The 16,953-nt window shown below is 50.6% G+C and overlaps 1 protein-coding gene across 1 annotated transcript in view; it reads left to right on the top strand.

Moving 5' to 3' along the window:
- RAE1 (ribonucleic acid export 1) overlaps positions 1-3,628 on the top strand; it is a 19,540-nt gene extending 15,912 nt beyond the window's left edge. Inside the window, exon 12 of the mRNA XM_024750320.1 lies at positions 2,493-3,628. Coding sequence (XP_024606088.1) covers positions 2,493-2,579 — 87 coding nt within the window. The 3' untranslated portion in view covers positions 2,580-3,628. The remainder of the gene's footprint in view (positions 1-2,492) is intronic.
- Positions 3,629-16,953: the final 13,325 nt, after the last annotated feature.

The raw sequence follows: 16,953 nt of genomic DNA, 5'->3' as shown, positions 1-16,953 counted from the left end.
CTCCCTCCCTCTCCTTCGTTCTTCTCTACCTGTCCCCTGTCTCGTTCCCCCGTCTGTAGGCACACACTTCGGCTCTTCTAACACAAGTGTTAAGAAGCCTGGTTTCCCTTCTGTTAAACTTGTCCAGAGTGGTGACCCCCTGCCCTCTTTGTTCCCCCACCTCTGTCTCCTCCTCGGTTAACTGGACTGTAGTCAGGTTCTTGCTGCCTTTGTTCTTGTCCAGTACAGAAGCTTCCTTGCTGTCTCTTCTGGGCACCGGTGCATCCCTTCCTCTTTCCTTCACAAAGCCCTCCTCTTGGTTTCTCTGAGCTTTCCGTTGTCTGTTGTCTTCCTACTCCTGTCTGCTCCTTGCCATCTCTGGTGGCTTCTGCTCTCTGCCCGCCTCTTGTACGCAGGCCTTTTTTCTGTGGTTCTCCTTCGGGTCCTCCAGGCGCGTCTGCATTCACGAAGCAGCAGCTCTTCCAGCCCAAGCAGGTGACTCTTCCATGTCTAACTTGGCTCCTGACCTCGCTCCCCACTTCTTCCGGTGTTCCGGTCCCAACGGGATGTCCGCCCCGGCTACCCCTAAGCACCTTAACCTAGGAGATCAAAATCCGGTGGATTCCGCCCCCGCTGTTCCCTCCCGCCTGCTGCTTCTCCTGTGTTCGTTCCTCTTTGAGGCAAACACCTCCTAGGCAGTGGGGTGTCGCTCTTGGAGTCGCCTTGGGTTCTCTTTCTCAGAAGAGCGGGGCCGTCACGGAGCTCTGTCCACTTCACCTGCGGCACGTCTGCCCGCTCGGCGCATTGTCGTGATGCCTGCTCAGGCCTGTGGGAGGCGCACTCCTCTTACGTGAGCCGCATGGCTGCCTTTTTTTCCAGCTGCTTTACTGAGTTGTAATTGAAAGGCAGTAAATCGCACACGTTTAAAGTGTGACCAGTCTCAATATCTGTGTATACACCCAGGAAACCTCCACCACAGTCACGATAACATACACTTGTGTCTCCCCCCGAAGTCTCTGTGTCATTGTAATCCTCTCCTTCACGCACACACTGATCTGCTTTTTGTCATTATAGGGGATTTGCGCTTTCTAGAATTTTATGTAGGCGGCCTCATATACTGTGTACTCTTTTTTGCTCTTGTGTCACTAGTTTGTTTTTAACTACTGAGCAGTATTTCATGGTGTCTGGATGTATCACAGTTTGTTTATCCATTCACCTGTGGAAGCCACGCACTCAGTTTTGCAAAGTGTGTGCTTTTTTGGTTCTGCCTGGCTGGGGTTGGACCCAGATTGTGGCCTGAGGCCTCAGTTTCCCTGTGGGCCTCTTCGGTGGATCTCTGCTTCTTCACCTGCTCAGCCTGCAGCCACATTAAAACTCCATGTTTAACTCACATCACACTCATGGCTCTGTGTGTTTTAGGCGTTGAAAAAATAATTGTAAATTGTAAGCAGTGTAAAATCAAAGCTCATCGCTTTGAATGCCACTCAGAATTAATTCATCTGAGCAATTAATGTCAACCGTGGAACACTTAAATTATAATCTTTTAACTTAAAGTTGCTTATGAATTTTCCATTGTTCTTAGTTGAAGGACCGTTATCCCCACATATGATTAATATTATTAGCTTGTTACTTGAGCGTAACTGTTCCGAAAAGCTGCACTTTGTGTATTACAATGAGACTTAACGGTCATTGGGTGAGCAGAACTTCTAGAACTATCTTGGCGTAACTGTCAAGGACTGAGAATAAAGCATATCGTTGCACTGCAGGCGGCAGAACGCACCCAGAGGCGCTTCCCACCTCCCTGTTCCAGGCCTTTTGGTTACCTCGGGTTTCCACTCATCTGTCTTACCCACACCACTCTGCTTTCTTCCTGAAACATAAGTCTTGTCATTGTCACTTAGCTTTGTGGCTGCCATTCCTTTTCCCTGTGGGACAGTTTTCACAGGCCTCAGCTTGTTCACAGCCCTTTCTAGCCTGGCCTGAGCTGGGTGCTTCAGACTCCCCCAGTGTCACACAGCCCCCCTTCCTCCTCAGCACAGGCGCAAGCAGACACGCTGACACCTGCACTTCACCTCCCTCCGCGTCTGGGATGGCGCATCCTGGGATTTGCCCCGCTCCCTGTGACGTCACAGCCCAGAAATCTCCTGTGCTGAGAAACCTCCAGCTCATCCTCCGCCATCCTCCCCTACCCAGGCTGTGCTCACTGAGGGGGAGTCATCTTGGCATAAAGCGGTGGAAGGTTGACAAAAGTCTCAGTGCTGAAAAGATAAATTTGTAGAAGATGATCCTTCTAAGGGGCACATTGAAGACATTTCCACCAAGTCCTTAACCTTTACTCTGAGGATTAAAGTTTTTAACGTTTGACTTTTATTTCTCTCCATTTACCTGTTTTATTCCTCCAGAGAGATTACACATGATGCATGGAGCACAGGACTTGGCATGTTAAAAGTGCCCACAAAATGCTAACTGGATTTTTAATCAATTTTTAAGGTACTGTTTTTTTTCCCCTTTAGGGACATGAATTTTATAACCCCCAAAAGAAAAATTACATTTTCCTACGTAACGCAGCCGAAGAGCTAAAGCCCAGGAATAAGAAGTAGTGGCTGGAGACTAGTGGGTTGTCCAGAGTTGTCTTCTCTCCACTCTGCCTCATCTCTGTACGAATTTGGGTCCCAGCTTTCGGTGGGTTGTCAGCCATGGATATGGATTTCAACCCCTGAAGAAAACGATGTCATTGTTCAGCAGTCAGGAGCCTGGCGGCCACGGTGACTGTCCATCTCTCCATTCCACTGCCGGTTACAGGTTTTGTCTGTAACTCTAAGGAGATGAAAATTATTATAGAAGTCCTTAGATTCATGTGGGCAACTGCCAGGTATTTTGCAGTGCTTCATTCAGCAGTGTATGTATTAGAGAACATTGGGAAACATTCTACGAGCCCTGTACTGTATTTTGTAATAAAATATTTAGAAGATTGTCTACTAAGCTCCCTTTGTCCATCTCTCCCCTTGCCCACCCCGTAAGCTCTGAAGTGGTTGCCCTGCTCAGCAGCATCATTGGGTTTTGATTTGTGATTGCAGATGCCGTGTGGGAAATGCAGAAATTTTGCCCCTTTGGAGAGAGGAACCCCTGAGCTGGGAGTATTTCTGCTGTGTGGATTGTCTAGCAGCAGTCTCTCCAAGCATTTGGTGGGCAGAGTTTGAATGTGTTTTTCTTTTGCTTCCTTCATTCCTGTCTTGGACATTCCAGTGCTTTTCACTTCTGCAGGGCAGATGTCCTGGTGACTGGAACAGGGGTGTTCGTGTTCTGAGTGACAGGCCTTTGTGGGCAAAGCCCAAGTGGGTGATGCATGTGTGGCCTTCAAGTTAGAACCCAGGTACCCTGCCTGGGAAGTACTTGGAGCTGGTGCCCCAGTAGCCATAGGTTTGGGGTGTTGCTTTTTTATTTCATGTAGTTCAAAATTCCTGATTGGTAAGTATCTGAAATGAGAGTCTGTTGTGTTTTTGCCCTGCAATCCCGAATGCTTTTTCTGCTTTACTCTTCGGGGCTGGTGTGTAAATTAACTTCCTGAGTGTGGAGCTCTGGTATTGATAATACTGTAAGACATGTTTGCCTACTCTTAAAAGACAAAATAAAGTTTTCTACTGAAAGACATTGCCAGCACTCAGTGGTTTAAATTCTTTGGTAGTCAGATCACAGATGAATTCAGACCATTAACTCTCTGGTTCTTTTGGTCTGAAAAGTTTTGTTTTGGGTTGGTTGTTTTTTTCTTTTATTTTTTTGAGACAGAGGGAAAGGCAAGTGCACTTAGAAAAGTCTTAATATTCAGGTTAACTGTTTACAGCTAACTTTTTCCTTCCCTTTATGAATCAGCCCTGCAGCTCTGCGATCTGTGTGTATCGGCAGACGGCGAGTAGGAAAGATTGCCATGAGGAAAGCCAAGCTCTAGCCAAGCTCAGGCTATTTCAGTAGCCAACGTTCGTTGGAGCTGAGAATAGATGGATCATTTTTAGTTTAGCCGCAGTTTTTTTTTTTTTTTTTTTTTTTTTTTTTTTGCGGTATGCGGGCCTCTCCCGTTGCGGAGCACAGGCTCCGGACGCGCAGGCTCAGCGGCCATGGCTCACGGGCCCAGCCGCTCCACGGCATGTGGGATCTTCCCGGACCGGGGCACGAACCCATGTCCCCTGCGTCAGCAGGCGGACTCTCAACCACTGCGCCACCAGGGAAGCCCTAGCCGCAGTTTTATTACTCTTTTTTTACAAGCTAATGGCTGGCTATGGTTGAAAATGACCACAAAATAGTGAGTCTTAAGTCATGAGCCTTTCAGAGTATTCTTTTCCAAGACTAGGCCTTGTCACATCACCAAGGGGATAGTTTTTCTAATTGGCAAATTTAAAACATTTGCTTAAGTCCAGGGTTGGACTTGGGGCTGCCAGAAACCAGGAGTAAAGTAAGCTCCTTGCTGGGAGACAGGCTCCGTTCTCTGTCGGCCTAGAACCCAGAACATAAAAGTCTGCTGTATTTTTTCTAATGATGAACCTGTAAATATTTGTTGAAGTCATTAAACTTAAGATACTTGTTCTCATGTTTCCTAAAAGGTTTGCAAAGTCTGAGGAACTCTCCGACTTCAGCATCCTCATCCCTGCAGCCACCAGTACTGTGTGTTGCATACAGCAGGTGCTCAATAGGTAGTCGTAAATTTGATGGCATCTTCTAGTTTGGAAAGATATAAGTGTAATCTTGACTGTGCTTTAATAAGTGTCAAGTCATACTGCCATTAAAAATGTACACCCAGCGAAAAATAGAGTTCCTGCTTTTGCTGAAGGTGGAATATGTAAACCTCATGGAGAAGACAAGTTTTGTTTTCACTTATTTTTTTTCCAACATTTTTAAGGAAAACTTTCAAACATACAGAGGAATTGGAGATTTGTAGTGACCATATATCTACCACCTAGATTCTACAGTTAACATTTTGTTTCCATTCAATTTTCCACTTGGTTTTATTAGGCTTCTTCTCATCCCTATTTATAACATTAACTTTCTTGGTTAATTGTGGACATGATCATATTAAGATGCTGCTCAGGACCTCCACGGCGGTCCAGTAGTTAAGACTCCGCGCTTCCATTGCAGGGGGCGTGGGTTTGATCCTTGGTCAGGGAACTTAGATCCTGCATGCCTCATGGTGTAGCCAAAAAAAAAAAAAGATGCTGGACAAGGTGTCCTTAGGGTTTTTCCCAAGCCTGAGTACAAGGAGGAGCACCCCTCTGATCCTGTTACGTTTGGTCTGACCCCAGGTTCAGAGGGGCAGATCCTGGAAATGGCAGGGCACTGTGGTTCTCCGTGTGTGAGCGCAGGTCTGCAGGCCCGCGTCTGAGCCTGCCTGGGAGAATCCCGCTCAGGCAGGGGGGCCTTCCAAACCCTCCCTGCCCAGGGCTGGTTTACGGGCGGCTTCATCTGTCACCAGCCCTGGACAAGAGGATGCAGGGGTTGGGCTGGGTGGAACTATGTGTGTGCCCGACTCCCTGCAGTGAGGGATTGCTGTCCTTCCAGAGAAATGGCGGTTCCAGCAGGGGAGGAGCTCCTCAGAGGCGGGGCCCTGCGCTGGACAGCGGGTGTCAGTGCAGCTTCCCAGGCAGGCTGAGCCACCGCTTCCACTGGTATTTACTGATATTTCTTTAAATCGATCCACTTCTTGAAAACATAGTTACCTTTCAAAAATAAATTTGTTGCTGTCATAAATTTAGAGAAAAAATTTCAGGATATGGAAAACTAATATCTCTTGCCCAAGGTATTGTAGAAAGTAACCATAAAAAATAATACAGTGAAAATAAAGCAATGAAAATGAGACAGGAAATAATACAATGGAAGTTAAAACGTACACCTGAAAGTCATCTTCAAGGTACAAACGTAACCTTGCTGGAAAGTTCTGTAAAGGTGACATTATTCCATGTGTCCTAGGCTACTTGGTAGAGTGGAGGGATACTTTTTTTTATTCAAAACTTGAGTTTCCTTTTAAGGACAGGCTCTGTAAGAAATGAACCTGGAATGCATATAGGAACATCTAAGCCAGCATTTTCCAAGTTAAATCATGATTCATTCATAGGTGGTACAATGACTGTAGTTGTGGCATTTTTTTAACTGGAGCCACAAAAGGTGACAGAACCCAGTCCAGTACGGTTGCATACAGTAATGCTAAGTATTGTGCTACCATTACCTGTGTATACATACATCTATGCATGTATGTATGATATATCTTAATATCGGAGATGGGCATTTTTAATTTTTATATGGTTTAGGGTGAGTTCTTGAGGTTCAATAATAACCTCAAGTAGTATGGCATGAGTACCAGTCATAAGTATGTCCTTGCCTCCTTCCCAAAATGGGAGGGGTAGTTATATCAATTCTAATGTGACATTTGAAATGCCTGTACAACGTTATAGTTAAGAACACGCACTCAGAGTTGGATTGCCTGTCTTCACATCCGAGCTCTGTCACTTAGCAACTCTGCGACCTTGAGCATGTGATTAAACTTCTCTGAGCCTCAGTGACCTCATCTGTAAAATAGGAGACGTTAAAAGTAGCTACTGCAGAAGGTGGGCGTGAGTAAAGAGCTAGTGCATGCCAAGGGCTTCTGTGGCTGGCACGTAATAAATGCTCCAGTGTCAGCTGCTACTATTGTAACTTCATGGGGGGGATGGCCTCGGTGGGAAGTTTCCTATCGCACGGAGTCTGCTGGAACAAAAACGTCCCTAAGAGGATTGTCGCAAGGGGAGGCTGTTTCCCCACGGAGTCTGCTGGAACGAAAACGTCCCTAAGGATTGTCGCAGGGGGAGGCTGTTTCAGTGTGGCCAGCAGATGGCGCCAGTGACGCCAGTGGCAGTATTGGGGACAAGGTTCTGTATTCAGTTTCACCGACTTCAGCTGAGTAAAAGTGGCATGTTTACTCTCCGTTTGCTGCTGTCAGTAAGCTTGTCAAATAGTTGGAAAGTGGAGTCAAAGATTATTTATCCTGCTAGAAGACTATTCTTTAAAATAATACACTTTTATCTTTAGAAGATGGATGGCTTCCTTAGGAAATGCTGAAGGGGACAATTTTTCAGTGGTCAGATTCCTGACTTTTCTACTTAAAATTTAATGTCTCCATTGGTTTCCTCCTGGGACATTGAAGCCTTGTTGTGTGGGGTGCAGGGGGTTCTGAGCACCTGCTCACCCTTTAGCATCCCTGCCCTGGTTTGGGAAGGAAAGATTCGGAAAATCTCCATCCCAGATGGGCATTGGAGGCAAACAGGCCATTTTACAATGAGTTTTAGTAACTTTGGATGCTCTAGGCTTCTGCGTGACTAGTCAGAATTGAGATGTAAAACGTACACAGAAGATTTCAAAAACAAAAAGAAGAATGTAAATATCTAACTTCTATCAATTATACGTTGAAATAATATTCTGGATGATAAAATTAATTTCACCTGATCATACTTTTGTACCTGTAGCTCCTAGAAATGCAGATCTACTGCTCGCAGTGTATTTCCCTGGGACATTGGGGCTCCAGGCCCTCTGACTTTTTGTAGGTTTCCCCACTCATCACATCATATGTTAAAATACACCCACATCCCTCCTTAAATACACATTCTTGCTGCAAATTTTCTGAAAATTTTTGTTTCATGTGTTACTTCTGAAATTATTTGGCAGTCTTTAATTCACACTTGGCAATGATTTCTTAATGATCACCTTGAATACCAGGAAATTTCTCATACATGTTTTCTGACTGATTTTTGGAACACTGAACCGTTGATAGCATTACATTTGTAGACACAATGAAATGTTAATTTGGGGTTGTTTTTATGTTTTGAAGCCAATTTCCTCTCTCTCTGACACTTTTGTAGGCCCTTGAACAAGCTGTATAGCCCCAGTCATTGCGTCCACAGTGCCTGGTGGGAAATCTCTCGGGGCTGCAGTGTTTAGGAAAGGCAGTTTCAACACAAGCGTCCTATTTCCTTGAGAGGTGCTGGGTTGATACCCAGAGACTGCCACAGTTTCACAGCTCTGCAGGATGTCCTGCTAAGTGAGGTTACCCGGATTTCACAGATATTGTTCAGCAGAAGGTGGGAGAAGGTGGCAAAACCATGCGGCTGCGGTTTTGAGAGTTTTTAATCACAACAGGTGTTATGTCACCAAAAGGCAAATGGAAGCAGAGTGAGTAATGTTGTAGCCTTTTGTATGTAAGTCTATTGTGAATTTTGCCTTGATGTATGTTGAGAAATATTCTTTAAGGTGAGGGCCATTTCCAAAACAAATAAGAAAAACCTGTTACACACTTGCTGAAATAATAAGTCAGCCCCTAAAAAGCAACTGGTGTGCATTCTTTTGGTTTTTTTCCCCCAGGTGTGGGGCAGAGGCAGTGATGGGGAGAGGAACTGGACACAGTACTAAGAAGAAACTGTCAATCCCCAGCATCCCATGGATGCAAGTCAGCACCACCCTTTGGGTCATCATGGCCACTGGCAGTGCTGGGTCACCCCCGCACCTTCAGTTTCTCTTCCCCGTCACTGGTCAGCAGTGAAGGTCTCTCCCTCTGCTTTTGAGTCTTGAATTTAGATGTGGCCGGGAGCCCCTGGGTACAGTGTCAGCACTGCTCCTGGTGAGTTTATGGGTGTTGGTCACTCGCCAGATTTCACAAGGCTGCCTGGGGACTGGGAGGGGCTGGCCGATGCTCCCTGTGACCCGGGCTTCCGGCCAGGACTCACTGCTTGCAGTGGAGTCGGACCCCGGTTCCTCCTGACCCTGGGCGCCTCCTCGGCCACCATTCCTGCCATCGTTTCCACTCCCTCACAGATCTTTCTGACTCCTGGGTTGGCCCTTAAAACAGAAGTGCAATGGAGACCGATTCTTTTCTGAGAGTGGGAAGTACCCGCTGTTCTCAGATCAGTGCGTGTCTCCTGGCGCCAGGGCCCAGGGGCGCTCCCAAGGCTCTTCAGCTCTCGGACTTCATGTGACGTGAGCCTGTTCCTTGGCCGCATCGGTGGGACTCCGCAGTGAGGGCCCTTGACCAGTGCGGAAGCCCCGAGCGTGATTCTGGTTAACAACTCAGTCGCCTGCAGGTGCAAAGAAGGTCATTGTCATGGGCTGAGTTGTGCCCCCTCATTGTATCTTGAAGTCCTAACTCCCCAGTACCTCAGAATGTGACTGGATTTGGAGAAAGGGCCCGAATCCAATATGACTGGTGTCCTTAAAAGAAGAGATTAGGAGGCAGACACCACAGAGGAAAGACCATGTGATGACACAGGGAGAAGACGGCCGTCTGCAAGCCGTCTTGCAGAGAGAGAGGCCTCGCAAGAGCCAGCCCTGCCCACGCCTTGACCTTGGACTTCCGGCCTCCGGAATTGTGAGGAAATAAATTTTGGTGGTGCTTTGGCACAGCACCCTGAGCTAAGTGTTCCCTGGTAGCCATGTGAATTTCAGCTGTGTGACAAGGTGTCCCCCTTGGAACAGAGCCCATGTTCATGTTGCACCTACAGGAATCTTCACCCACACTCCTGGGCTCCCAGAGCTGCCAGGCTGCATCTGCCGGGGCAGGGTCTCCCACCAGCGCTCACTGGGAAAGACCCCTGCCAGCAGGGAGGCGCCCTCCCTCCCACTGCAGGGACAGGCTGGCCCTCGTCCCCAGTGTTGGTTCTCGAGGACCCCTCTGAGCCTGGGGATTAGCCACACACCATCCTGGGGAAGGGGCTTCTGCTGGCAGGACAGGCTTCCCAGCGCCCAAAGCTAAGACACACGTAGCCTTCCGGGTGGGATGGGGCTGACTGTGTTTAGTCCACATTTTCACACCAGCAACAGCCGCTCTCCTAAGGCCGACAGAGGTAGTGTCCCAAGGTGTGCACTGACACACCATCATCAGTCCCCAAGGTGTCCCCTGCTTTCCACGCCACCTCACATGGTAAGAGGGGCTTTGCAGATGTGACCAAGGCCCTGGGCCTCGAGATGGGGAAATTATGCTGGATTATCCAGTGGCCCAGTGGAGTTGAAAGGGTCTTTAAAGTGGAAGAGGTGGGTAGAAGGGAGAGAGTGTCAGAGATATGCTGTGGGAGAGACACGACTCTGAATGTGGAGGAGGAGGCCACGAGCTAGGGGTGCAGGCGGCTTCTAGAAGCCAGAAAAGGCAAGAAAACGGGATTCCCTCCTGGAGCCGCCAGAAGGACCACCCCTGCCTACACCTTGACTTAAGCCCCGTGAGACCCGTTCTGGGCTCTGACCTCCAGAACTGTAAGAGAAGAGATGTCTGCTGCTTTAAGCCATAAAGTGTGGGCACTCTGTGACAGCAACAACGGGAGCTAATGCAAAGGGGTCCTCACCTGGGACCCAGAGATCCCATATGTAGACTTCGGGGTCCATGAAATGGAAGGGGGAAGTGTTCATCTTCAGCAACCAGAGTCAGACTGAGGCACAAAGGAGCCACAAACTTGGCCAGGGCCCCACCGCCAGCAGCAGCTGTGACCCAGCCATGAGGCTGTAGCGCACCGTGTCTCTGATATCCTGACACAGCCGTCTTGCTCATCAGGCCTTCACAACTACAGACTCACTAGCTGGATCTTATTGCTTAGTGCACTAGTAAAGGAGCACATGCTTGCTTTTAACTGTTGTCATAGCTGCGTTTTAGTATGATTGCTTTCCTCGGCATTTTATTAAGTGTCCAAGACCATCCGTCTGAGGAGGGTCCTTCAGTCTCAGCAGGCTGCCCAGGGCTCCGTGGCCTACACAGAGCTGTGGGCCCCTGGGAGGGGACATGACTTGAGGAGGCTGGGCCCTTTGGCTCTGGTTTGGAGAGCAGGGAAGGCATCTTGAACAAAGGGATCTGGGACTCTGCCCCAGGGCACTGGGGAGCCACCAAAGCAGCACACGTGGGAGGGCTGCCAGGCTCCCTGGAAACTGATGCATGCCTGGTGAAAAAACCAAAACTGCAGGAGTTCGCATTTACCAAGCTCCCATTCAGTATGAGGACGAGCTCAGCACTCTGTGTATGATCTCACTTCAACCTCACCGAAGCCCTAGGAGGAAGTCACTGTCGTTATGCCCATTTTACAGATGAGAAAACTGAGGCCCAGAGAGGTGTTGGCTAGCAAGCACATGACGCGTGCAGGACACAAGTGTGGCCTGCCCTCTGCCCGAAAAGAAGGGGGAGGGACTTCACTACCTGACGGTGATGATCAGAGAGGAGCCCAGGGGTCAGGTTACTCTCGGAAGCTGAAACAGCAGAGCCCAATCCATGCCCGGCTGGCGCGCAAAAGTCTCTCGCGCTTCCTCTTTTGGTTCGCTGTGTCAGTTGTTTCAAGGCTCCTCGGGCCTCCGCCGTTTTGGGTGGAGGTGGGTGCAGGTGGCCTGCACGGCCCCAGCTGCAGCCCCGGTCTGGGATGCAGAGGGGGCTGCCCAGGCTTGACTCCACAGGAACAGTGCGTCGTCGGCATCTCCGTTAAGATAAACAGGCTTTGGGGATCCCTCCACGTTCCCAGTCTCAGTCTTCTGGAATGCGTGCATTCACGCATTTGTTCCTTCACTCAGCACATCTTTACTGAGTGCTTTCCATTTGCGAGGGCCTGGGTACATGGCAGTGAACAAAGCAGCCAGCAGCCCGTCCTCCTGGAGCTGGCCTCTCGTGGGGAGGCGGTCCACACAGAAACAAACATGTATAAAGCAGGGTCGGGCAGGGACACGAGCTTTTGAGGGATGCTGGAGGAGAAGGCCTGGATGGAGTCCGAGTCCCAGGCCCTGAGAGCATCCAGTCAGCGGCAGCAGATCCAAACACCAGGCCAGCTGCCTTCCAGGACAGGCTGGGAACTGAGAACCTGCGTCGTTCCTGGGGCTGCGGCCAGATGCCGCCTCTGAGATGCAGGTGAGGATGGACGGTGGGGTCTCAGCCTGGCTACTCGCTGAGTGAAAGGTCCAGACTCAGGAGACAGCCAGGAGGCGGGGCAGGGAAGGTGGGCACGGGTTCCATTCCCAGCGGGGGTTGGGAGGGAAGGATGGGACCGGACATAAACTGGGGATGTTTTAAGTGAAAGGATCCTTAGTTGAACCCCCACTTTTCCCAGCTGAGCAGCTGAAGCCCAGAGAGGTACAGGGGTGCTTCCCAGTCCCCGGGGAGTCCCAGGACCGTCACGTGGCTCTGAAGCCCGTTCCAAACCATGAGTTTGACAGCCGTGATTCCACCCACTCAGGGCTGTGGCTTCCTCTCCCCTCTGGCCGTACTAGTCTTCTGGGGCTGCTGCAGCATCTGACCATGAACTGGAAGACTTAAGACAACAGAAATTTACTCGCTCACAGCTCTGGAGGCCAGAAGGCCGAAGTCAAGGTGTCGGCAGGGCCGTGCTCCCCGAGAAGGCGCTAAGAGGGAAGACTGTCCCCTGTATGCCTTTCGGTGCTGTGGCTTCCGGGGTCGCCAGCAATCACGGCGCTCCTCGGCTTGAAGTCGCATCCCTCCAACCTCTGTCTCTGTTGTCACAAGGCCTCCTCCTTGCGTGTCTGTGTCCTCATGTGGCCTTCTGGTAAGGACAAAAGTCATTGGATTAGGCCCCATACTGCTCCAATATGACCTCATCTTAAATGGATGATAGTACAAAAATCCTATTTCCAAATAAGGTCACATTCACGGGTACCAGAGACTTGAATATATTCTTGGGGGACACAATCCAACCCGTAGCAAATGCCCACATCCAGGCACAGTCTCAGAGTAGGGTCCTGAGTCCAGGTTCCCCTCGTGGAGACAGTGACAAAGCCTGTAAACCATCTCCTGAGTGAGCTGTGTCAGGCGAGGGTAGGCAGTGGGCAGGGGGACGGGGCTTTATCCACTTGCCACATTCAGAGCTGTGAGCCTGGGAAAGTGTCCTCAGGGGAGGAGAGGCAGCACGTGTGCTGGGCAGCAGCGGACAGACCCTCACCCCGAGCAGCCTGGCCTAAATCGTCACTCCTGTGTCTTTCCATTTGGCTTCCCAACCCCCCTTCCCTTCTGCTGGTGATGCAGGGACCTAAGGGGACAGAGGATGAATGAGTGAATGATTCAAACCCGGCTGTCCTCTTCTTGAGACACCGATGTCCCCCCTGTCCCCATCCTGGCTGGGCCCGAGTGCAAGGTGCATGCAGTGAGCCCACCCACCCGGGGGCTGACCAATGTCCCGCCCGTGTCCTGCTCTGTCCCCTTGTAATGAAGGGCTTGGAACTTTAGAGAGAGGAGCATTGGCCCAAAGGCCCAAAGCGTTGGGACCAAGATCGACCTCTGGGCTGACCTCCCAACCCACCATGTGATGGACACCAAAGGAAGCAGGGACGAATGACCCCTGTCCAGCCATGCTGGCCCCTTCAGTAGAAATTATCAAACTGCATCTGCTTCATTTGGGAACGCTTTCAGTTGTCATCATGGAAAACCCAACTACAGTGGCTTAAACATGTTGGGATCTATTCTTCTTACCCAACAAGGAGCCTGGTTGTTGGCCTTGGTTTAGCCAAAGTTTTCTCAGTTTCAGCGCTGCTGACATTTTGGGCTGGATAATTCTTTGTTGTGGGTGCTGTCCTGTGCCGTACAGAATATTTAGCAGCTTCCCTGGCCCCCACATTCTAGATGGCAGTAGCGTTCCTCCCTCAAGTTGTGACCACCAAAAATGTCTCCAGACATTTGCCAAATGTCCCCTGGGTTTAGCGGTATCAGGACTGGTGTCTGTGAGTCGCTTGCACTTTGCCTCAAGGTCGTAAGTCAGCTGCCACAGCTCCGAACATCCCAACCATGTTCAGAGCAGAAATAACAATAAGGGGCTGGGACCAGATACCATTGTTTCTTTGAGCAGAAGGCCGGAAGCCAAACAGATTTCTACTTGGTTCTCACTTCACTCGACCTCTCTGAGGTCTCACCTGCCCAGCCCTCAAAGCATGGAGACAAGGCCTTCTCTAAAGGCTGTGGGAGGACAAAATGGGATCATGCATTGGCCATTTACTGCTCTGGGTGGCCTTGGGGGAGTCACTCTGAGCTTCAGTTCCCTCCCTCTTAGAACTGGGCTAATAGTACCTACCCGAGAAAAAAAAGGTGTTTTGAGGTTAAATCACCTAATTATATATGTCACCCAGTTCAGGGCTGGGCTCAAAACAGGCACTAAAACAACTGACCTTTATTATTATTAGTGGTGTGGGAGGATTAGCCACTAAAAGTGCCCGGCACTCAAAGGTTATTCCGTTAGTGATGGTGGCTGGATCTCCTGCCTCTAAGCTTTTGCATTGTTACCTGTGCTGTTCCCTATGCGCCAATGGCTCTGGCTCTCACCACTTGCTCTCACCAATTCCCAGAGGCCTTACCTGACTCTAGAGAACACCTGTCACTTTTCTTTGCTCCCATCTCAGGACCCGCCTGGAAAAATTTAAATGTAAATATAATATTCATTCATTCATTTTCTCTCTATTCCTCCTAGAATGTAAGCGTGTGTGTGTGTGTGTGTGTGTGTGTGTGTGTGTGTGTGTATTGGGGGTGGGGTACGTCATTAGTTTCCTACTTGCAGTCTTCCCGGGGTCTAGAACCCTGGCCTGGCACCTAATGGATCATTAATAAGGATGTGCTGGGTGAATAGCTAATTCTCAGGCAGAAGTTGGTGACACGTGGGCACGTGGGGCCACCCGACGGGCGGAGAGATTGGTGACGCAGAAACTTAAGGGCCGGAGAATGAACACGTGAAAGAACCGTAGCGGGCGCATCCGCCTTTTAAGAGACTGACGCCCCCTGCCCTCTTCCGGGCCGGGCGGGAGCGCGAGATGCACGCAACGAGCCTGCCCATCCCGGGGCGTTTCCCTTTTCTGACCCCGTGACCCCGTCCCGGGCGCCAGCCGCCAGGCTCGAGATAGCCCTGTCTGTCACGGAAGGGGAAACTGAGGCCCGCTGATGGGACCCAGTGTGCCCAAGATGGAGCGGCCGCACGGTGACCGCCTTCCCTGGCCCAAAAAGTGGAGGTCACACTTTCGCAAAGTTTTCCAAGGGCGCGCTGAGTGTCCCTTGTCTGGTCGAGAGCTCTCCTCGGCTTCTTCCTTCCATCGTGCATTCACTCAACAAACATTTCCCGGGGGCCCTCTGCTTGCCGGGCCTCACAGCTTGAGCAAACCATCCAAGGACCCACCTCGCAGGGGAGAGAGACCTTAAACCCATGAATAGGTAACCAGGGCTTGGGGAGGTGAAAGTACACTGAAGGAAAAGAAGAGCAGAATAAAGGGCGAGCGATGAGGTCCAGCCCCGAGGCAGGAGTGGGGCCTGGGGAGTTGGAGGAAACTGGGAGCGACAATACCAGGGAGAAATGAGGGGAGACTGAAAAGTGTGTCCCCAGAGTACTCAGGGTTCCATTCCCAGCGTGAGGGGGCTGGGGCGGGGGTTTGGGGGGAAGGAAGGGTCAGACCAATGGTTGCCGGGTGGCGCGCGGGGTCAGGGAGTCCAGGGGCTTGAGGCACAGCTGGTCTGGGCCTGGAATCAAACGCAGCCTGACAGAGAAGGTGCCTGATAAACACCTGAAAGACTAGTGAACGCTTCGCCTGCCTCCCTGTACCCCTCAGTCCGCCAGGAGCTGGGGTCACGAGGAGCGACCCCGCTCAGAGCAGTGGTAACTTAAAAAAAAAAGCGCAACCTAAAAGTTAAGAATTATGTTTTACTTGGCGGACTTTCTGAGGACTCGAACCCTTGAAGCAGCTCTCAGGGACTGCTCCAAAGAGGTCAGGGAGGAGCCAGGATATAGAGGAGTTTTTGCAACAAAAAACCAAAACGTGGGAACATCAAAAGATCACTGTTAGTTAAAGAAAAACCAGACATCTCAAGTTAGCGAATTTAGCGCTTTTCTACGTATGCGAACATGCAAGAGTCTGGGCTCATTGAAATCGTTCCTTTGATGTGCACCTTAACCGTCTAGGGCCAGTATCCTGTTTTTTTCCACCCTGAATCCCCTCAGGGTACACAGTTGGGGGTGGCTGCAGTGGCTGATGGCCGCAACATCTTTTGTTTACTGACATGGCAGGTGACATTTTTCGTCCACAGCAGAGTCCCGACTGCACAGGACATCACAATGCTGGTGCGTCATTAGTTTCCTACTGATGTGGAGGGTTTGAGATCCTCAGGGCCTGGCTCTGCACGGCCGTGTGACCCACTGGTGGCGGGGTGCTGGTGCCAGGGCCTCGGGTTCAGTGCTCTTGTCAGACATGAAATTCCTAATAACTTTGGACAAGGTGCCCTGACAATTCTGTAGCGGGTCCTGCTACAGAGACCCAGGGGTGGGCCTGTTTCTAGGGCTGGGGAAGGGAACAGAGGGAACAGGGCCACCCTCTGCTTGTTTTACCCCAACGATGGCCCATAGAGATGGAGGGATCCTTGGCACAGGGATGGACTTTTGAGGAGGCCAGAACTACTTCCCCTGTCCAGTCACCTTCTCAGAGGGGCCTCTGGGACCACTCTGGCCACTCCTGGATGGCAGCACCCTGATTTATTTCTTAATGGATAGTACATTGTATATTTACCTGTTTGTCTTGTTCATGGAAGCTCTGTGGGGTAGAGTGTGTTGCGTGCATTTCTGCATCCCCCACGCCCTGATAAATATTCGTCAAACAAATTACATTTACATATAAAAACAAAGGCTGTTTCACCTTTAATATGAGTTCCTGTACCGCAAGCTGCACTGGGGAAACGATTCACTCACTCAGCATGGTCTGAATCGTTTACATCTGATTCACTAGACGGTGCGCTCCTCGAGAGCAGGGGCCAGGAACCCAGTGAGCACGTACTGGTGCCCCCAAAACACCCGGATGCGCTCCCTACCGTTGTGCTCGCCCTGCCCCTGGGCTTCACCAGGGCACGTGGGGCGTGGCGTGGCGGGGCCGGACTACGCCTCCCGGCGGCCCCCGCGCGCCCGGGCGGGGATGAGGGGGCGGGGCAGGACGCCAGGGGCGTGGCCTGGCGGGCCGGGGGCGGGGCCGACTACA

The sequence above is a fragment of the Neophocaena asiaeorientalis genome, unplaced genomic scaffold (assembly GCF_003031525.2).
Source record: "Neophocaena asiaeorientalis asiaeorientalis breed wild unplaced genomic scaffold, Neophocaena_asiaeorientalis_V1.1 scaffold606, whole genome shotgun sequence".
In the NCBI taxonomy this organism is placed as follows: domain Eukaryota; kingdom Metazoa; phylum Chordata; class Mammalia; order Artiodactyla; family Phocoenidae; genus Neophocaena; species Neophocaena asiaeorientalis.
This window is presented reverse-complemented; position numbering and strand designations above follow the sequence as displayed.